Source organism: Sorex fumeus, unplaced genomic scaffold (genome assembly GCF_029834395.1).
Source record: "Sorex fumeus unplaced genomic scaffold, SorFum_2.1 ptg000044l, whole genome shotgun sequence".
NCBI classification, from domain to species: domain Eukaryota; kingdom Metazoa; phylum Chordata; class Mammalia; order Eulipotyphla; family Soricidae; genus Sorex; species Sorex fumeus.
Window position 1 is genome coordinate 10,851,927 of NW_026606101.1, and position 22,218 is coordinate 10,874,144.

The window sequence follows — 22,218 nt, forward strand, 5'->3', positions numbered from 1 at the left end:
CGCTCCAGCCCTTTCGGACACCCCCGAATCCCTGATGGCCCTCTGCACCTACTTTCTTTTTTTAAATTTATTTCAAAATTTGTGGAGGTTGGGGGCACACCTGGCTATACTCAGGGCTTACTTCTGACTCTGCACTTAGGGGTCACTCCTGATGGAACTTGGGATCAAATGGGGTGCTGGGGATCAAACCTGGGTCCAGTGTGTGCAAAGCAAGCACCTAACATACTGTACTCTCCTCCAATCCCATAGAGGGAATTTAAACATTCTTTTTGTTTAATAACTTATTTTCCACATCCACTTGTGCCCAGGAATCACTCCTGATGTGCTTAGGGAACCATATGGGAGTTCTGTGAGTGAGTGCCTTAACCCTTGAACTATCTTTGCAGTACCCAATGTAAACTTCTTTATAGTCCCACCTGCAGAAGGTTCTGATACCACCCTAGGCTAGCATTTCTCCCTCACTCCCTATTTCTGGAGTCTGGCCCTGATGCTCAGTGTGCTGTTGTAGCTTTAAGGTCTGGAGAAGGTGAAAGCTTCTGCACAGGCCCTTTTCTTACAAAACAAAAAAAGGAAGATAGGAAGGGAGGAAGGAAGGAAGGAAGGAAGGAAGGAAGGAAGGAAGGAAGGAAGGAAGAGAACAAAAGGAAAGAACAAAAGAAAACGAAGGGATAAAGGAAGGGATGGAGGGAGGGAGAGAGAGAGATAGGGAAGGGAACTTGCCCAATGTCACAGCCAGCCAGTGGTAAAAATAAAGCTGCAATTTGATACCAGAACCTACACTCCTTCTCCTGGGTTTTGTGGCCTCCTCTTCTGTTGTGAAACTAGGCCCTCACAGGATCTATTTCAAAAGTGTTTGTTAGGACTGGACAGATAGTACAATGGGTAGGGCACTTGCCTTGCATGCAGCTCACCTGTGTTCAATCCCTCGCATCCCATTTGGTCCCTCAAGCCCTGTGGGAGTTCAAGGCGGGAATAAGCCTGGAACACTGCTGTGTTCCCCCCCACACACACACACACATACACACACATACCACCACCACCACCACTACACACACACCACCACCACCACCACCACCACCACCAACAACAACAACAAAATAACTGTTCGTGCTTCTGTTGTGCAGGCTTCCCTTTTGTCTTCCTAACTACTGACAGGTTCATTTTCCCATCTCTGCTGCAGAGTATAACAAAGCCATTCGGAACTACACCCGCTTTGATGACTGGTACCTGTGGGTGCAGATGTACAAGGGGACGGTGTCCATGCCTGTCTTCCAGTCCTTGGAGGCTTACTGGCCTGGTCTTCAGGTAGGCACCATCACAAATTGACCAGCATTCCATGGCACCAGAAAGCAAGCTCCTTCGGATGTCCTCGTCTAATATGTTCTATGAGTTCTCATTTCTGTTTTCTATTTTGAAGTGCTGGGTTGGAGGTGGAGAAGAGATTTTGAGTGAATTAGTAGATTTAAGATTTTGTCAGACTGAATTTTCCAAGAGAAGCTTTGAGGTATCAGGAACCGAGCTTCCTATTTGTTTGGTGCATGTTGGATCATTTAGTAAAAAGCAGCAGTACCAGGGCATCCAGAGAGATAGTACAGAGGTTAACAACTTGTGCCTTATACACGGCCAACCCCAGTTTGCTCCCCAGTGCATATGTTCCCCCAAGCACTGATAGGAATGAGAATCGTCCCTGAACACTGAGCCAATGAAAGCCCCAAGCCACCTCCCAGTGTGACCCCCAAAATAAAAGCAAGAAGGCAGTATGTTTCCAGGTTAGGCTGTAATTTCTGTCCAGTTTCCACTTTCTGACAGCAGTCAGACAGGTGAAAGGGGTGAAGGCCTCTTGGGTGCTCTGCCTGCCGTCACTGTTTCCCTTAAATTTTGTTGTTGTGGTTTTGTTTTGTTTGGGGGTCACATCTGGCATTGTTCAGTGGTTACTCCTGTAAGTGCTCAGGGAACAAAATGGGATGCTGGAGATTAAACCTGCGTTGGCCGTGTGCAAGGTCCTACCCACTGTACTATCTCTTATGTCCTGGAAGGGATTTTTTAATTCATCTAATAATCCACCTCCTCTGTGTGCCAAAATGCACTTACAAATTAGTATTTAAAACAGACAAACAAATAAACAAACTAACCATAGATGGCACTTGCTTTGCATGCAGCCAGGTTCAACGTGTGCCATGTGTGGGCCCCAAACAAACAAAAATCATCTGTTCATCCACTTGCTCACCAAGTATTTAAATATCTCTGTGCTCCTGAGTTTCTGTCCTAATTGACTTTATAGGAGGAAAAGAAACAAATTAATACGTAGACAAATGCACAGTAATGAAGTCAAGAAGAGCCTGGGAGAGAATATTGGATGGAGCCTTACTTTGGACATAAGTAGCGATTGGAGAGAACGGGGGTGGGGTGAAGGGCAATGTTCTAAGAAGCAGCAGCATGTGTGAAGGGCCTAGAGCAAGGAAGAGTTGGGTTTCTGGCCAGAGAGATAGCTCAGTGGGCTGAGCACAGGCTTTGCATGCAGGAAACCTAGGCTGATCTCCAGCACTGTGTGATCCCACAAGCATGCCAGGAGTGGCCCCTGAGCACTGAGATAGGAGTAGCCCCCAAGTACTCCCTGGCTTCCCAAAACAACCAAGAAGAAAAGAAGAGAAAAAGAGGGACCATGAAGATACAGTGTAATCGGCAAGGCGTTTCTGTGCACACAGCTAGCCCAGGTTCCATCCCTGGCACCATATGTGGTTCTCCAAGCCCAGCCAGGAGTGACTGTCTGAGCACAGAGCCAGGAGTCAACCCAGAATACAAATGGGTGTGCCCCACCCCCCAGAAAAAAAGAAAAGGGAATTAAAGGAAGAAATTGGTGGTTATGAGAAACAAAAGTACTGTGACTGCAGCCCAGGGAAGAAAGGTCAGTGGGAGGTCAGTGGAAAGTCAGTGATTTGGCAGGGCCTTGCAGACTACAGTGCCATGTCTTGGCTCTCTGCCGAGCCCATGGGAAGCCCCAGTGTGTATAATAAGTGAATAGAAGCTGGTGTATGTATTTTTTTTCTCTGGCTGATTTGGGGATATTGGCTAAGAGAGGTGGGGAGGCCGTCAGGGCTATCCCAATAAACTACCTCTGTGGCCAAAACCTTGGTGTTTTTGTAGCAAGAACTGATGGGAGTTTCTGGAATGGATGTGGAGGTAGAGGAAAGGGAGGTGTCAAGGATGAGACCCAGATTTCTGGCTAGAGTAATGGGTGAATGGCGCTGTGTTACTGAGACAGGAGTGGGATGGAAGCAGCTTTGTGGGAAAGTGAAGGAACCAAGAATTTTCTCAGGGAAGTATTGAGTTTATTTCAACCATGGGATATCCAGTAGAAATGTCAAGAAGGCCAGCTGTCCCCCTGTGGGTTTACTTCAGTAGTATTAGCTACTTGGGAATAGCTAGCAGAAGGACAACTGCATGGATTCTCTGACCAGAAACCCTTGCTGGAAATTTCTCTCACCAATATACTTTTTGTAAATTGATGTTAACGTGTGTAGAGTTATTTTTTGAAATTTTGATTTTTAGAGTAAATAGCAAAAGATTGGAATGAACTCAGCTGGCTGAGCAATGAAATACTATATAGCTATTTAAGAGATCGAGGGTGCTTTTTAGGTACATGTGAAAAAGCAAGCTAATATTGTTTAGTTTTTAAAATATTTTCAGAACCATATACTTAATAAACTAAATTTATTATGGGAGAAAAAGACACTAATTTGCTTGTTTTTCAAAACTAATACAAAAAGAAGGAAAAAACTAATACAGAATTATTTATTTGCTTGGGGTATAGGGCAGAAGTGAGATTTTAGTATAATAAACCTTTTCATATTCTTATAATTTCAAATTAGATGACTGATTTACCTACTTAAAAACTGCTAGCAGAGGGGGCTGGAGAGATAGCACAAAGGGTAGGGCATTTGCCTTGCACACGGCCGACCCGGGTTCAATTCCCAGCATCCCATATTGTCCCCTGAGCACCGCCAGGAGTAATTCCTGAGTGCAGAGCCAGGAGTAACCCCTGTGCATCACCAGGTGTCACCCAAAAAGCAAACAAATGAACAAACAAAAACCCTGCTAGCAGAGGGGCAGGAGTGATAGTACAGCGGGTAGGGCACTTGCCTTATACACAGCCCACCTGGGTTTGATCCCCGGCATCCCATATGGTCCCCTGAGCACTGCGACGAGTGATTCCTGAGTGCAGAACCAGGAGTAACCTCTGAGCACCGACAGGTATGACCCCAAACAAAAACAAACAAACAAAACTGCTAGTTTACCCCCAATGGTGCTCAGGATTTACTCCTGGTTCTGCACTTAGGGTCACTCCTGGCAGGGGTTTAGGGAACTAGATGGGGTACTTGGGATAGAACCCGGGTAAGCCTCTTGCAAGGCTGACAGCAGGTGTGCTGTATTGTGTAACTCTGGCCCCTGAACATGTACCTGTGGGCAAGGACTTTGAATATAATCTTTGCCCCTTTCCAGCAACGTGTGAGATATGTTGCATTTTGTCTTCTAGAGATGTAGCTCTGATAAGTTAAGTATCTGACTGCAGGTCACGCAGGGAAGTAAATGACTGGCTTGGGGTTGCGTGGCAAGCATTTTTAGCTCCAGTGGGTTTCTTAGGCCCTGGTGGCTCACGTCCTAACGACTGCTTCTCTCCTACAGAGCCTTATTGGTGACATTGATAATGCCATGAGGACCTTTCTTAACTACTACACTGTATGGAAGCAGTTTGGGGGGCTCCCAGAATTCTACAACATCCCTCAGGGATATACCGTGGAGAAGCGAGAGGGCTACCCGCTTCGGCCAGGTAAAGCAGCCCAATCCACGCCCTGCCAGCCCGTTGCCACCCTTGTCTGGCTTCCACCCTTGTGCCTCGTTGAGACTCCCCGCTTTGCCCAGCCTTCCACGTCCATTCCCACCCTGCTTGGCCCCTGTCGTCTCATTCTTCCAGTGGCTCTGGGTCCCTTTCCTGCTGGGAATTGTTTATCCGCATAATTTCCGTAAGGACACTGAGGCCAGGGGTTGAAATGGTCTGCCCAAGGCTCCCGGGTGTAGGAGTGCGTGCGGGAATGCTGGTCTCCTCACTTGAGCTCACGCTCAGACAAACTGAGACAAGAAGGAAACGAAACCTGCTCAGCCCCTTTTGATCTGGAGATTCTGCTGGTGGGATTTCAAAAGTGACAGGTTTTCGAGTCAGTGGGTCAGAGAAGGGATTCTTCTGTGGTATGAAATGTGAGACCTTGGCAGTGGGATGAATGAATGAATCACTGAGCCTTGTCCAGTTCTCCATGTATTGCGCAAAAAACCAAGATACAGAGAATGAAGGGATGACACTTAGGATCATGGTCTGAAGTTCTTTTTCCGTGTTGAGCTTCTGAGTCACTGCAGGAAAATTCAAGAAGGAAAGGAGAGGAAGGGGAAGGGAGAGAGGAAGGAAGCTTCGTCAGCACAGCCGGTCACCCCACCTCCCTCCCCAAAAAGGTTACATTCCCATTGTCTTAGGCACTTCCCACCTTCCACCTTAATGCCGTCAGACAAACCTTCAGTGACTTGAGTCCAGTCTGCCCTCCCTATCCCATTTTCCGCTTCTAGTAACCCAAGATGTTGTGGAGGTGGGGAAACAGCAGAGAAACTAAAGTAGCGTCCAGGAAGACGGGTCATAGAGCTGGAGCTTGTAGCTGGTATGTGGGAGCCCAAGGTTCAATTCCTGATATCGCATTGACTCCCCCAAACCCTCATACATCACTAGGGTAGCCCTGGTGTCCCCAGCAGTACTAGGTTTTAGAAGCACCAGGCTCTGAGTATTACCAGGAGTGGTCTGGGACCCTTAGAGCACTGCTTGGGAGACCCCCCAAAACTTTTTTTTCCTTTTTGCGTCACACCCAGAGATGCTCAGGGGTTACTCCTGGCTCTACACTCAGGAATTACTCCTGGAAGTACTCGGGGGACCATATGGGACGCCGGGAATCAAACCTGGGTCAGCCTCATGCAAGGCAAATGCCCTACCTACTGTACTATCTCTCCAGCCCAAATACTTGTTTTTTTTTTCTTTTTTTGCTTTTTGGGTCATACCTGGCGATGCTCAGGGGTTACTCCTGGCTCTACACTCAGGAATTACTCCTGGTGGTGCTTGGGAGACCATTTGGGATGCCAGGGATTGAATCCAGGTCGGCTGAGTGCAAGGCAAATGCCCTACCCACTGTACTATTGCTCCAGCCCCCAAAAAAACATTTTTAAAAGTTAAAAAAGCTGGGACTGGAGAGATGTTATAGCAGTGTGTGTGTGGGGGGGGAGGCGGGGGGAGAAGGGGGAAGATGGGAAAGGGAGGATGGTGGGTTGATCCAGGGCATTTCATATAATTACCCAAAGGGGTGATCCCTGAGCCAGGAGTATATCCTGAGCATCACTAGGGGTGGCCAACAAACAAACAATTAAACTCTGAAGAACAGAGAGCAAATGTTAGTCTCTGTTGACCCTGTGCTTGGAGTTTTTCATGCGTTCTCATGTCCCCTCCCCTTTTTTCTTTTAAAAAGAAGCTCGATCATTGTATAATTGAAACCCAAGCACAAAAATTTGTATGTCTACAACTGTACCTCATGGTGTTTCACTAATAAAAATTTAAAAAAAAGAAAGAAAGAAAGAAAGAAAGAAAGAAAGCAAGCATGTAGGTGGCATTATATCCAGTGTTACCAAGAGGTGAAAGGGAGATCAGAGTTTGGGAAGAACTGTAAGACTTAGGCTTGTGTGATGTCAGGGTTGAAGGGAACCTGCGAGGGCTTCCCACCGAGATCCTTGTGGAATGGCTAAGCCCATTCCATGGGGTTGGGGGTGGAGGTATCTTGGTTTGGCTGGTTCACTGCCAGCTCCAGGAGCACTCATGGTCACAGGGCCCTCGTGTTCCAGGTGCGTGATGGATGGGCAGGAAAGCCTCAGTGGAAACAAGGCACTACTTCCAGGAATCCAGGAATGCCTTAGTCACGCTTCCCAACCCAACACAATAGCCGTAGAGATAAGCATCCTGCTCAGAATCGCAGCCAGTGCCTTATCCGATGGCACTTGGCGTTTTTAGTGGGGTTTTTTTTTTGGTTGTTGTTATTAGTCTGTTTTGGGGCCACACCTGGTGGTGCTTAGGATTTACTCCTGGCTCTATGCTCAGGGCTCACTCCTGGCAGTCTTGAAGGTCATATGGTGTGCTGGCAATCAAACATTGGTCAACTGCATGCAAAGCAAGTGAGTGCCTTCCCTGCAGTACAGTCTCTCTCGTGCACTCTACTCCTTGGAGCTGATCAGCAGTGTTGGGAGGGCAGAGCCTTGCCAGCAGGCCTCTAAGGGTCTTGACCTCCCCCAAATCCAAATCTAAATTGAGGGCTGTCGCAGTCTCTAAGAGCATTGACCAGATTCACAGGAAATGAAGGCAGTGACTGGCATACTTAGGCCTACGTGTGTGAGTGAGGGAAGATGAGATGCAGGCACCAGTGAGCTGCTTTGGCCAGCTGTAGGGAGCAGAGCCGGAAGCTGCCCCTGGAGTGCTGACCTTTCTCTCCCTGAGCATGTGTGGTGTGTCCACCGCCCGGTCAGTGTGACCCAATCTGAGCCAGTATGACCAGCAGGACTAGCACTGTTGAGAGGCCTGGGGTTAAGTAGGAGGGAACTGGGGAAAGAGGCAAAGATCTTGACACTGAATTTAAGAACTAGGGTTTGCCATCATAAGCTGGAAGAGAGAAAAGTGCTCACCAAAAGGAGGAAGGAGGGGAGGGGACCCTTCAGGGGAGAGGTTCAGAGGGAAGGGAGGACAAAGGGCAGGGACTCTTTTTGGAGCAAACAGCACTCTTACCTAGATTCCCTCCCTCTCTCCCTCCCTCCCTCCCTTCCTTCCTTCCCTTCCTTTCCCTTTCTTACCCTTCCTTTCCCTTCCTTCCCTTCCTTTCCTTTCTTCCCTTTCTTTGTGGTTTTGGGTCACACCAGCGAAGCTCAGGGGTTATTCCTGGCTCTGCACTCAGGAATTATTCCTGGTAGTGTTCACGGGACCATATGAGATGCCAGGGTTGAACCCCAGTTGGCCATGTACAAAGCAAGTACCTGCTGTACTATCACTGCAGGACCCTTGCCTGGGTTTTCTTTCTGCTGGAACAAATATTCTTTAAGGACCCATAGATGCTTGCCTTGCACATATCAGAAGCAGGCTCCATCTCTATGTGGTCCCACACCCTCCAGGAGTGATACCTGAATGTAGACCCAGGAGTAAGTGGCCCAAACCCACCCCTTGTTGGATATTCATCTTACAATGAGTTGTTCCTCTGCCTGTTGTATTCTAGATGTATTGAGTAGAGTGAGACCGTCTACTTATTCAGAGAACTGATGGTGTATCTTTGTTAGGGTGAAGGTTGGCTCTCGAATTCCTTTTCTGGAGGGAAAGAGAGGAGCACAGGTGATGCTCAGGGGCCACACGTGGCTCTGTGCTCATGGATCACACCTGGGAGTGCCAGGAGTCTATATGTGGTGAAGGGACTCGAACCGTAGTCACGGCTACTGTCACAGGCAAGGAAAGTGCCTTATCCTCTGTCCTCTCTCTAGCTCAGCTCTTGAATATCTTAATCTTTGTCTTTTTACTTCATTCATTTCAGAAGCAACCTCCTCATGGCAGCCTCACAATCTTACATTGCACAGCTAGGTTAGGATAGGAATAATTAGGGTGGGGGTAGTGGTTGGGGAATTAATTAAAGTGGTATTTCTATTTCTTCCTCCTATCCCCCTCGATCTGCAAGGTGAAGTGCCCTCTGAACTCCTGTGCTTTCTCTCCAGTCCTTTTCCCTAAGTCTGGCCTAGAAGGCTGTCAGTGATGTCAGGGTCCTTAATCTTCATCTCATGCCAGGCCTCTAGGAAAAGTCTTAACATTGGGAGCCCCATACTTGGTAAAAGCAGAAATTCTGCTACTGTGGAGGGAGGAAGGGACATGTATCGGGAGGTAAATGTCAGCCCCTGCTCCCTTCCCTGTCTCCAAGCCTGGCTGCGGCCTGCCTGTGGACAGAACTCCAGTGCTGTTCTCCACTCATCCTTAGGCTTCGGGGGTATTAGCTCTGAAAACTCAACACCAGTGGGGTGTTCCATGTTCTGTCTTAGGTGGGGGGTGGGGAGAGGAATCTCTCTACTCCCCGGGTCAGCCCTCAGTGACCCTGCTCTGCCCCAAGGTGACGAGGGTTTCTTTGGCACTTTGCAGAACTCATTGAGAGCGCCATGTACCTCTACCGGGCCACGGGGGACCCCACCCTCTTAGAACTCGGGAGAGACGCCGTGGAATCCATTGAGAAAATCAGCAAGGTGGAGTGCGGATTCGCGACAGTAAGTGTCCCCATGGGCTGATTCCCCAGATACAGAGGAGCTGCTGAGGGGTGGGCTTCAAGGGTGCTGGGGGCACTGTCTTAGAGGCGTCCAGCAGGCCCGATTTCATAGATGGGAGATCGGAAGAACAGAGACTCTTCAGTCATCTGGGGTGGCAGATGAGTCTGCTGCAGGGGGTCATGGTAAAGTGGGGAAGGAGGGAGGAAGCGTCAGGAAAATTGTGCTTCCATCTCTCTGCTCTGCCCACCTTGGCCACTCAGGGAAAAACCTGATGTGGGCCCATTGGTCAGCTCGCTACAAGCACCTACAACTCGGACACTTGCATCCCACCAACCCCACGTGGCAGCTGTCAAACCATGTCTGAAGCCCACTTGTGCTGCTGCTCCCCATCACCTAGGTCCTCAGGGCCCCGGACTCAGGCCCGAGCGAGGAATGGCTCTCTGCAGGAAAGGGCTAGCCAGTCCTAACCCTGGCACTGGCATTCTGGGTCCATTCACCATCCCTCATAGAAAAGAATTTCAGAGAAAGTGAAATAGCGAAATAAAATAGTTTTATTCTTAAAACTGTAGAGAAATATGAGGGGAAAGAAAGAGGGATACGTGTTCACACTCCAGGGTGGAAAAAGCAGAGAATAACTTTTAGATAGAAGACATATCAGATATTAAACTGATAAGAACAGACACTACACTTGATGTTTGCCAAAAGGCCGAAAAGCGATAGAATAATTTTTGGGAGAAGGCTAATACAGTTTTTCCAAATCCTCTGCATAAATGAAAGTTCTCTGCATAGATGATAATTAATCTGAGTGTTGTCATAGGGAAAGCCTCGGAACCTTGATGGTTCCTTTCATATTATCACAACCTTTAGAGTCTCCTAGAGCTTTTCAGAGGGGTTCTCTGTCTCCTGGGGGATGCCTCATATCCAAAGTGCTCAGGATTCACGTCTTTTTTTTTTTCCATAATTTTATTTATTTATTTTTCTTCTTATATTTATTGAATCACTGTGGGAAAAGTTACTAAGCTTTCAGGTTTAAGTCTCGATCATACAATGATCAAACACCTCTCCCTTCACCAGTACTCATTTTTCACCACCAAGAACCCCAATATATCCCCCCTCCCAAACCTCCCAATGCCTGTGAGGCAAATGATTTCCACGTAACTCTTCTCTACATTGATAACATTCATTATTTTGACAAAAGTTGCACCATTATTGTTTAGAATTTTCCCCCACCCCAACAATCAGAATTGCTGAAAAGGCATTGCGAAATACTTTGTTTTCTATAGCTGGTCATGAGAATCATATAATGTCGTGTGGCCCCAATAGCGACTGTGCAATTTTGGATTTCTGCAAAGTGCCAGATAATTATGAGGTTGGTTTCTGTGTGTCTGGTGTTATGGCTGTGTCAGAGAGCCACTCGTGGGGGGCAACTCATGACCTCAGTAGGGTGTGAAGGACGAGCCGGTACCACTCCCCCTTCCCATGAGACTGCAGTTGCCCCGTCACCGTGAGCTCATACCTGGCTTTCCAAGCTCTGAGGCAGCGGCCACCTTGCTGCTGGGGGGAGTAGGGGGGAAAGCAGAAGGGAGCAACACCCTTTCCCTCCCAGGGAGGCATGGTGCCATAGTTTAATGCATGGTCCATTCACTTTTCTGCCTCAAGCTGCCGGGCTCTGGATTAAGTTCTTTTGCCTCTGGAGCCATGGCCATGCTGGAGAGTTGCTTGTGGGGGGCAACTTGTGACCTCGGTAGGGCGTGAAGGACAAGCCGGTACCGCCCCCCTTCCCATGAAACTGCAGTTGCCCCGTCACCACCGGCTCATACCTGGCTTTTCAGTAAGCACTGAGGCGGTGACCACCTTGTATGCAGTCCAGATGCATTTCTGCTAAAAGCCGCTGGGTTTCGAGATTTGTTTCTGAGTGTCTGGGATCATGGCCGTTAATCAGCTTGCTCAGGAGCCAGAGAGGCCGTTTGTAGGCAGCAACTTGGGGTCTCGCTGGGATGGCAGGGAAAGGACCAGTTCCACCCCCATCTGGTGAGGCCCCGCATGTCTCATCACTGCAGGCCCAAACCTGACTATCCAGTGGCCTCCGGAGGATGATGGTCTCCAGGCCGCCAAGGGGAACAGGCCAAGGCACAAAACCTATTCCCACCTGGAGTGGCCCAGTGCCAGTAACCTACTGTAGGAACAGGATGCATTTCTGCCAAAAGCCTTTGGGTTCCGAGATTCGTTTCTGACTCTCTGAGATCATGGCCATTAAGCAGTTCAATCAGGAACCAGAGAGGACATGCCTCCAATAATATAGCTGAGCCGGAGGTGGTTTGTGGGTGTGTCTCCCACATACCTAACTTTTGGCCGTTTACTTTCTTGGTAAACTTTGCCACAAGTTTTTGGGGTCTGGCCAAAGGCAATTTTGGGGTATCTGAAAGTCTGACGGTGCCATCAGGCTGCTGATGCACTCGCCTCACAGGTACAGATTAACCTGCTGGCGGCACCATACCCCCAGGATTCATGTCTTAACAGGATGTGGTCTTCATGCCTTTGGGCTACTTCAGGGCTGTTTTATTTCCCTAACGCTCATTGCCAGGGCCTCTCTTGCTATCTGCCGGCAACACTTCCATAGCTAGCGTTCCTTTGCTGGGATCTTAAGTCTGTGCCCTTGACATTCTCCCTGCAATCAGCGATCCTTTAGTGGCCTGGATAGGTGACTTTGCCAAAGTAAATTTTGAGAAAAGGCTGATAAAATGGCGCCTAGATGGAAAATAGAGTCTCAGAGTCTTAAACCCAAGTTTTAAGGAAATAATTGTACAAGTTTCACAGGTATTGACTGAATGTCAGATGTGGATCGAGCCCCGAACTAGGTCAGAGGGTTCTAGAGATGAAGAGAGACTGACACTAAAGCCCCTGAGCTGACCAGAATGACCATGAGCATGTATTAGGTGACCAGTGGAAGGTTCTGAGCAGCAGCAGTGACGAGCCAGGGGGGAGACCAAGGCAGGGCCCCAGCACACAGTAAGCCCCAGGGAAGAACCTGGAATCTGCTCTGCTTGGTAGAAGTTCAGCAGTGATCTGACCTGATCTTTATTTGGAAAGAGCACTGGCCACTCTGGGGGGGTGGGGGGGAGGGCGGGGAATAAACCAATGGGGCCATCCTCAGGGGCCCTGAGCAGGAGAGATAGAAATAAACAAGACTGCAGTCATGTAAAAACCAAATGTGCGAGAAATGAGTCTGGATGAAATCCACCCCGAAAAGTCTGAATGTTTTGTAGGTCTGGGATTGGAAACAACCTACTTCTCCTTCAAATATTTGTCCTCTGATTAGATTCTATAAGCTAGATATCGATGTGTACTTTTAAAGACCCATACATGTAAAGGGGGCATCAAACGCTGATACTTTTTAGTTTTCAAATATGTTGCATTTGTGAAATGCCAGAGTAGATAAGCCCACTGGGGCTTTTTTTGGGAACGTTCGACGTTTTTCCCTGAAATGAAGCCCTTTGGAGGTCTTCCAAAGCCAATGATGGGAATAGGCGTAGGGCTCCCTGACCTTCGTCAAACAGGGTGAGAGAGTCGTGCTGTGTGGATAGACCATGTTTTAGTCACACTTTGGGGGAATGAACTAGAGATCCACTAAAAATGTCTTTTAACAAAACATATTGCTAACTCTGAAAAGCCGAAATGTTTGTATCAAGTAAACTCACTCCTCCGTGATTGGAAACGCAGAATGAATTTAATTTTTCCCCCAAGACTCCAGTTGTTCTCCACAACTAGATCTTGGTAACCACTTTCTTGCCTTTCAAGGGACGTTGATTCAGCAGACTGCTACACTTTTACCTTGTTGTGAAGAATTAGCTGTGATCACAGTCACAAAGGGGAAAGGATCGTGTCAGGTACCATAAAGGAGGTCAGGAGACACCTTTCCTGTGAAGCAACACTTGGACAGAGATGTGAGGTGGTGAGGACAAAGCTCTGAGGTCTGAAGGAAGAGCACCCAGTTCAGAAGGAGCAACCATGCAGGGCGGGGTTGGGCCAGGCTGGCTTGTTCCTGCCGTAGAGAGAGCGAGGGAGAGAGGAGGGGCCGGATCCTGAAGACCTGTTAGTAAGGACTCTGGGGTTCTGACCGTGTGCAAGGGGGTGTCAACAGTTTTTGGTGACGTGTCATCTAAGAATTTCTGAAATAGATGCACATCAGTTTCCTGATGCACATCAGTTTCCTGACTTACAATGATTGCACTTACAATTTCCTAGCTGAAGGTGTGGCTCAAGTGGAAGGGCCTGAGTTCAATTCCCCCAGGCCCTGCTCCATGTGGCCCTGCTCACCCCTTGAGCACCAATGGGTGTAGCCCCATTAGAACGAAAACCTCATGGTAGGGTTCCCCCCCGCCCCAGCTCTCTGAGGCTGTGAAAGTGAGACACATTCATTAGAAACCATACTAGGAATGTCCATCTTTTCCCAGGCTTGAAACAGAACATTCAATCTTGTGGTGCTGGGCAACAGCTGTGAGGATCGACAGCAGTGACCCACAGTCTCCTGTGCTGCCACTGTTCGGGGAGGGGGAATGTTCGGGTATGGCATGTCTTGTATTTTGCAGCTGTGCATGTCATCATGCCTCCCAGTAACCTACCTGTGTCTGTGATACCCAGCCCTCTGGTAAAATAGGCCTGCTGTGAACTATTGACTAATACCAGGGTGCTGGGCTGGGTTCAGGTTAAACAGTGATGTTCATTAAGTATATTTAAATGTCTTTTTCAATTGGAAGTTTTCAGCTCATGGTGGGCTCATCAGGCACCATACCCTCTTAGCAAGTGAAGGAAGAACTGTAAACTTTAAGCAATTATTTTTCAAGCCACTGTGTACTGGAACCATCCCATAGGCATCAGAAAGCTGAAAATGATGTGTCTGCCACAGTGGTTAGTAACTGCCCATAGGGACCAGTGCTTGGACAGGCGCTGGTCCTCGGGTACAAAAAGGCGGAAACATTTTTGTGTAAGGATAGTAGCAGGAAGCCCAGCTGAAAGCTGAGTTCATGCAGGTGCTGCTTAGGAAAGGGGGAGAGTGACTGGCCCAGAGACCCTCCAGGGCTTGTCTGCCAGCTGGGCGACTCTGGCCACCCTAGGATGCTGCTCTGACTCACCTCCTTCTCCCTCCCTCGTGGCAGATCAAAGACCTGCGAGACCACAAGCTTGACAACCGCATGGAGTCCTTCTTCCTGGCCGAGACTGTGAAATACCTCTACCTGCTCTTCGACCCGACCAACTTCATCCACAACAACGGCTCAGCCTTCGATGCGGTGATCACCCCCTATGGGGAGTGCATCCTGGGCGCTGGGGGTTACATTTTCAACACGGAGGCTCACCCCATTGACCCGGCCGCCCTGCACTGTTGCCGGAGACTGAAGGAAGAGCAGTGGGAAGTGGAAGACTTGATGAGGGAATTCTACTCTCCCAAGAGGAACCGGTCCAGATTTCAGAAAAAAACGATGAGCTCAGGGCTGTGGGCACCCCAGGCAGGGCCAGAGACATTTTCTTCGCCTGAGAACCAGGAGCAGGCTCAGGAGAAGAAGCCTGCCAAGCGGAAGGCCCCCCTCCTCAGCTGCCCGAGCCAGCCTTTCACCTCTAAGTTGGCTCTGCTCGGACAGGTTTTCCTGGATTCCTCATGACCACTGGATGATTTGTTTGTTTGTTTTTGAAACTAAACTATTAATAAATCTGCTTTTGATTAACACGTTTTTCTACTTTACATATTGGGAAGTTTTGCGGTATTTCATCCAAAAGATGAGGCACTAAAAATAACGGTAAGGGACTGGAATGGTAAGACAGCAGGTTATTGCCCTGCACACAGCCAACCCAGGTTTGGTCCCCAGCATTCCATGTGGTTCCCCAAGCCTACCAGGAGTAAGCCTTGGACATCACTGGGTATGGCCCATAAAACAAAATAATATAAAATAAAAATAAAAGCAATGGTGAATCTCGTGTCTTTTCCCCCATACAGTCAGAATAGCAAAATTCAAAATTAGCTTAGTTCACAGGTCCCTGGGATTAAATGATAAATTTTCCTACCTTTTCAAATCCCTCTTTTTTATTTATTTATTTTTTTTTTGAGGATCACACCCGGCATTGCACAGGGGTTACTCCTGCCTGACTCATGCACTCCTGGCGGTGCTCAGGAGACCATATGGGATTCTGGGAATCGAACCCGGATCGGCCATGTGCAAGACAAACGCCCTACCCACTGTACTATTGCTCCAGCTCCCCAGATCCCTTTTTACTGGCATCTTTGGCTGTTGTTAGAAATATATTTCTTAGGGGACCAGAGAGATAGTATAGAGGGTAGGGTGTTTATTTGCCTTGAACCCAGCCAACCTGGCTTCGATCCCTGGTGTCTCATGGTCCCTCGAGTACCAGCAGGAGAAATTCCTGAGCACAGAGCCAGGAGTAAGACCTGAGCATTGCCAGGCCTGACCCAAACTGCCCCCACCCCTCTCCCCAAAGAAATATATTTCTTGGGGCTGGAGAGATAATACAGGGGTTAAGGCATTTGCCTTGCACACAGCCAACCTGGTTCAATCCCCAGCACCCCATATGGTCCCCCTAGCACCTCCAGGATTAGTTTCTGAGTTCAGAGCCACGAGTAACCCCTGAGCATCATTGGGTGTGGCCCTCCACTCCCCCCCTACAAAAATATTTATTTGCATTATTGCTCCCTGGCCTGGCCTCTACATTTCGATCTCTCCACCTATCCTTCCATGTAACAGAGATTAACTGAACTTCAATGTGCTGTCCCCAGCCCTAGTTCAGTAGGGAATAGGCAACGAATTTTATTCTATGGAAGAAAATTCTAGTGGAAAGTAACAAGTAAATATATAAGATAATATTGTGGAAGGTGCTTTGAAGAAAATAGAGTAGTGTATTAGAAAGCAAGAGAATTAATCTACCATAATAGGGTGATCAGATCATGATCACTTTGAGGAAGTGAATTTTATTTTTTAGAATTTTAAAATTTGGGGGGGTCAAATCCAGTGATGCTCAGAGATTACTCATGACTCTGCACTCAGGAATTACTCCTGGTGGTGTTCCAGGGACCATATGGGATGCCAGGGAACGAATCTGGCACATGCAAGGCAAGTGTCTTACCCACTATACTATATCTGCAGCCCCTGTCTTAAAGTTTTTATTTTGTTTTGGGGCGGCCAGCCCAGCAGTGTTTATAGCTTACTCTGCTCTGTGCTCAGCTTACTCTGTGTTTTGTACTCTGATAGTACTTGGGGGAGCATACGTAGTGCTTGGGATGGAACTAGGTTTGGGTGTGTGCAAAGCAAATGCCCTAATAACTCCTCTACTATCTAACCTTAGAAGTGAGTCCCGGGGTTGGAGCGATAGCACAGTGGGTAGGGCATTTGCCTTGCATACGGCTGACCCAGGTTTGATTCCCAGCATCCCATATGGTCCCTTGAGCACCACCAGTGGTAATTCCTGAGTGCATGAGCCAGGAGTAACCCCTGTGCATTGCCGGGTATGACCCCCCCCAAAAAAAAAGAAATGAGTCCCCCACTCCTTTTTCCTCTGCCCCTCTTGGGAGCCCGGCAAGCTACCGAGAGTATCTCGCCCGCACAGCAGAGCCTGGCAAGCTACCCGTGATATATTCAATATGCCAAACACAGTAACAACAAAAGTCTCCAATGGAGACGTTACTGGGCCCACTCGAGCAAATCGATGAACAACGGGAGGACAGTGATCAGTGTGATCAGTGACTCCTTTTTACTGTCATCCCGTTTGCTGTTCACCGATTTACTTGAGTGGGTGCCAATAACATCTCTATTGGTCCTAGCCCTGAGATTTTAGCAGCCTTTCCTTACTCATCTTTCCCAATGATTGGAGAGTCTTTCAGGGTCAGGGGGAATGAGACCTGTTATAGTTACTGTTTTTGGCATGTCGAATACGCCACAGGGAGCTTGCCAGTCTCTGTCTGTGCGGGTGGGATACTCTCGGTAGCTTGCCGGGCTCTTCGATATATATAGTAAAGGCCCTCCCGTTGTTCATCGATTTGCTCGAGCGGGCCCAGTAAAGTCTCCATTGGAGACTTTGTTGTCACTGTGTTTGGCATATCGAGTACGTCACAGGTAGCTTGCCAGGCTCTGCCGTGCGGGCGAGATACTCTCAGCAGCTTGCCGGGCTCTCCGAGAGGGGCGGAGGAATCGAACTCGGGTCGGCCATGTTGGCTGCATGCAAGGCAAACGCCCTACCACTGTGCTATCGCTCCAGCACGTTTCGATATATATATATATATATATTTCTATTATTTTAGCCTGTTTAATTTGAGGTTCTTCCAGTGTCATAATAAGAATGATTAAAGGGAATCTTCAGGACTAGAGGCTGAATTTTCTATTCTTTTATGTCTTTAGTAGCATTTAGTGACCATCAGCGTAGATTTTTTCCATAGACTTTACTTCTGGAGATTTATGGGGTCTTTTGCTGTTGTTGTTGTTTTGTTTTTATTTGGGGGCCATACCTGGCAGTGTTCAGGGATTATTCCTGGCTCTGCATTCAGGGATCACTCCTAATAGGGCTTGGGGAACCATATAGGGTGCTAGGGATTGAACCAGGTTTGGCCATGTATAAGACAAGTACTATCACTCTAACCCAAGATTTTTCTCCTGTAGCTTCTTACTTTTCTCCTGGCTGGCTCACCAGTTATGGTGCAGGCCAGTAAAAGTAAAGTAAAGGCCCTCCCGTTGTTCATCAATTTGCTCGAGCAGGCCCAGTAACGTCTCCATTGGAAATTTTGTTGTTACTGTGTTTGGCATATCGAATACATCACGGGTGGCTTGCCAGGCTCTGCCGTGTGGGCGAGATACTCTCGGTAGCTTGCCGGGCTCTCCGAGAGGGGCGGAGGAATCGAACTCGGGTCGGCCATGTTGACTGCGTGCAAGGCAAATGCCCTACCGCTGTGCTAGACTTATGAAAAGTGGGGAGCAAGGGATTTTATGCCTTTCTTGAGGCATCCTTGGGGTCAGAGCGATAGTACAGCAGGTAAGGTGCTTCCCTTGCATGCTATCAACCCAGCTCTGATCTCCAGCACCCCATATGATCCCTGAGCTCCACTAGAAGTGATCCCTGAGTGCAGAGCTATTCCTGAGCACTGCTGGGTATGACCGAAAAGCCAAAATAAAAAAGAAAGAAAGAAAGAAAGAAAGAAAGAAAGAAAGAAAGAAAGAAGTGCAGCCAGCTTTCTGCTTGATGCAACTCAGCCACCCTGGAAATGCCTGTTGTTGATTAGGACTGGTAAATTCTATTAGGAGCACCTTATGACATGGAGGCTAGTGTCCCATCAGCTCCACAATACAGCTGTCAAGCTGTATCTGGAGTCCACTTGGTCTGCACATTGTGGGAACTGGTCTCCACCAGCCAAATTCTTGTAGTACCGGGACTCAGAGTGGAATGAGGGTTTTGCTCTTTGCAAGAAAAGGAAATTCAGTACCTACCCAGACCTACTGCTCAGGTCTTCCAGGAATGGTGCCTTCCCTCACCGAAAAAGATTTCAGGAGGAGAAAAAATAGCACAGCAGAATAGTTTTATTTAGAGAAATTTACTTAGAGAAAAAATGAGGGGAGAGAAAGATAAGTATTCAGGAGGGAATCTGGCCTTCCCCAGAGGGGGAAATGAGAGTATACACCTCAGTTTGAGAAGCAGGCTAGTCTCCATGGTAGAGAACGTGCCATTAAGCATAAGAAGGGAACTGCACAACTCAAGACATGTAATATAGCATGCCTTATGGCACATGTGTAAATCTGTACAAAGATGCACCAAAGAAATGAACTTTTAAACTTTGTTGTTGTTGGGAGTCGGAGCAATAGTACAGCAGGCATATGCCTTGCACACGGCTGACCTGGGTTCAATCCCCAGCATCCCATATGGTCCCTCAAGAACTTCCTAATTTCTCAGTGCAGAGCAAGAAGTAACTCCTGAGCATTGCCAGAACTGACCCCAAAAAGCCAGTAAATAAATAAGATAATTAAACTCTGTTGTTGTTGGGTTTTGTTTCACAGTCAGTGGTTCTCAAGGCTTATCCCTCGCTCTGTGCTCAGGGATCACTCCTGGCAGGGCTCAGGGGACCATAGGGGGCACCAGGGATCCAACCTGCGTTGGCCACATGCAACCTGCTGTACTATTGCTCTGGCCCCTGAACTTTTAAATTTTTAATTATGGAAAATTTGCACTAAATTGAAGTGGAGAGACAGTAATAACCCCTCATGTACTCATCCCCCGACTTGAACAAAGCCAGCTCCAAAGATGATCATGCTGAGCTTCTAGCTCAGTAATTAAATGACTTCTTCATGTGTGTTTCATAAAATTAATTATAAAAGAAGCAGAAAGTCAGCTCACAACCAAGTTTACTCCATTTTATCTATACTGGATTCTTTAGAAGGAAATACCAAACATCATATAACTTTACCCGTTAATATTTTAGAATATGCCTTTTTAAAAAGCCTGCAAAAGTCAACTATCCATTAATATCTTAAAATATGCTATTAGTATTCATTTTTATGGTTTACAAAGATGTAGGGGGATGACCTGGAGAGATAGTATAGTGGATAGAACACTTGCCTTGCACACAACCAGCCCAGATTTGATTGTGGCACCCCATATGGTCCCCAAACTTTCCAGCAATAATCCCTGAGCACAGAGCCAGGAGTAAACCCTGAGCACAGTTGGGTAGCACTGTCCTCCCATTGTTCATCGATTTGCTCAAGCGGACCCTATAACGTCTCCATTGTGAGACTTGTTACTGTTTTTGATATATTGAATATGTCATGGGTAGCTTGCCAGGCTTTGCTGTGCGGGCAAGATTCTCTCAGTAGCTTGCCAGACTCTCTGAGAGGGGCGGAGGAATTGAACCTGGATCGGCTGGGTCAGCCGCATACAAGGCAAACTCCCTAACCGCTGTGCTATTGCTCCAGCCCCATGGGTGGGTTTGGCCAATTAAATAGTGTTTGTGGGAGGAACCACACCCGGCAATGTTCAGGTGTCACATCTAGCAGTGTTTGGGAGATTTACAATTAATAAAAGTGAGGAGCCAAAAATGAATGTTTATGTTTGTGTTCAGAGACTATTGTAAAAGATACCAAGACAAACCAAATGGGATAATTTTCACAAATATTACTGGGAAATTGAATCTGTACCTACAGAAAAAAGATTTTGGACCTCTACTTAAAAAATCATAATGGGACCAGAGAAATAGTTCTTTGAACTGAGCTGAGTCCTTCTTTGCATGTAGGAGACCGAAGTTCAGTTCCCAACATGATCCCCCTGAGTGATATCCAAGGTGCCAGAGCAATAGTACAGTGAGTAGGTCACTTGCTTTGCAGAAATCATTCTGGATTCAATCCCCAGCATCCCATATGGTCCCCCAAGAACCATCAGGAGTAATTTCTGAGTGCAAAGCCAGGAGTAACCCCTGAGCATTGCCAGGTGTGGCAAAAAAAAGAAGTTATCCCCAAATAGAGTGCTGGACATAGCCCTGAACACCCTACCAAAAAAATAAAATCACACAATAGAAAAATTTAACTCAGGGGCCAGAGTGGCAGTACAGTGGTTAGGGCATTTTCCTTGCATTTGGCTGACCTGGGTTCAATCTCTGGCACCTGATATGGTTCTCCAAGCTTGCCAGGAGTGATTCCTGAGCACAGAGCCAGGAGTAAGCCCTGATTACCGCTGGGTGTGGCAACTCCCCTCCCCCTAAAAAGGAAAAATTTGTCTCAGTGAATCAAGGATTTTACGATAAAGTTACAAAATTCTTAGGAAAAAATATGGACATAAATCTCTGTGACTTTGGATTAGGATATGACATCAAAGGAACATGAAAACAAAAACATAAACTGAACTTCTGCAAAATTAAAATCTTTCTATGCTTCAAAGGATGCATTGTAGCACTGTAGTACTGTCCTCCCATTGTTCATCGATTTGCTCAAGCAGGCACCAGTAATATCTCTATTGCGGGACTTGTTACTGGTTTTGGCATATCAAATATGCCATGGGGAGCTTGCCAGGCTCTGCCATGTGGGCGGGATACTCTCAGTAGCTTTCTGGGCTCTCCGAGAGGGACGAAGGAATCAAACCCAGGTTGGCCGTGTGCAAGGCAAACTCCCTACCAGTTGTGCTATTGCTCCAGCCCACTTCGAAGGATATTTCCAAAAAATGATCACTGTCATTTTAGTATAACTAGCAACAGAGGGAAAGCACAACTTAAAGGAGAAAATATTTGCAACTTAAATATTTGATGAGTCTAATATTTAGAATACATAAAAACTCTTACATCTCTGTAATAAAAATACAACCCAATGGAAAAGTGGGTAAAGGACCTTTCTTTAAAGAAATATACAGATGATCAATGAGTACATGAAAGGGTATTCAATAGATCTTGAGAGAGAGTTTTGGAGGTAAGAAATTTGCCTTGCCTGTGACAGATCCAAACCATGGAAAAAGTGGAACATTAGGACCCTGTTGTAGGGCTTAGTATAGCCAGGAGCAGCTCCTAAAGGAAAATGAAAATTTGTGGTTTAGGGGGCTGTAAGTACAGCAAACGTAGAGCAGGAAGGATAGTACAGTGGGTAAGGTGCTTGCCTTGCACACGGCTGACCCAAGATTGATCCCTAGCACCTCATATGGTCTCCCAAGCCCACCAGGAGTGATTTCTGAGCCCAGAGACTGGAGTAATGGATATGGATATAAGCACTAATGGATATGGTCCTGTATCCAAACAGACTGTAGTTTAGGGCCAGAGAGAGAGAGAGAGAGAGAGAGAGAGAGAGAGAGAGAACAGTAAGGCTTAAGACTCTTGCTTTGCACACAGCAGACCTAAGT

General features: G+C 47.4%; 1 protein-coding gene and 1 pseudogene across 2 annotated transcripts in view; one reads left to right on the plus strand and one right to left on the minus strand.

Moving 5' to 3' along the window:
• EDEM2 (ER degradation enhancing alpha-mannosidase like protein 2) overlaps window positions 1–15,049 on the plus strand; it is a 34,381-nt gene extending 19,332 nt beyond the window's left edge. For both annotated transcript variants that reach the window (XM_056121543.1, XM_056121545.1), the window contains 4 exons: window positions 1,181–1,305; window positions 4,684–4,828; window positions 9,239–9,360; window positions 14,517–15,049. In XM_056121543.1, the coding sequence (XP_055977518.1) occupies window positions 1,181–1,305; window positions 4,684–4,828; window positions 9,239–9,360; window positions 14,517–15,017 (893 nt within the window). In that variant the 3' untranslated portion in view covers window positions 15,018–15,049. The remainder of the gene's footprint in view (window positions 1–1,180; window positions 1,306–4,683; window positions 4,829–9,238; window positions 9,361–14,516) is intronic.
• Window positions 9,905–10,078, minus strand: LOC130030914 (uncharacterized; annotated as a pseudogene).
• Window positions 15,050–22,218: the final 7,169 nt, after the last annotated feature.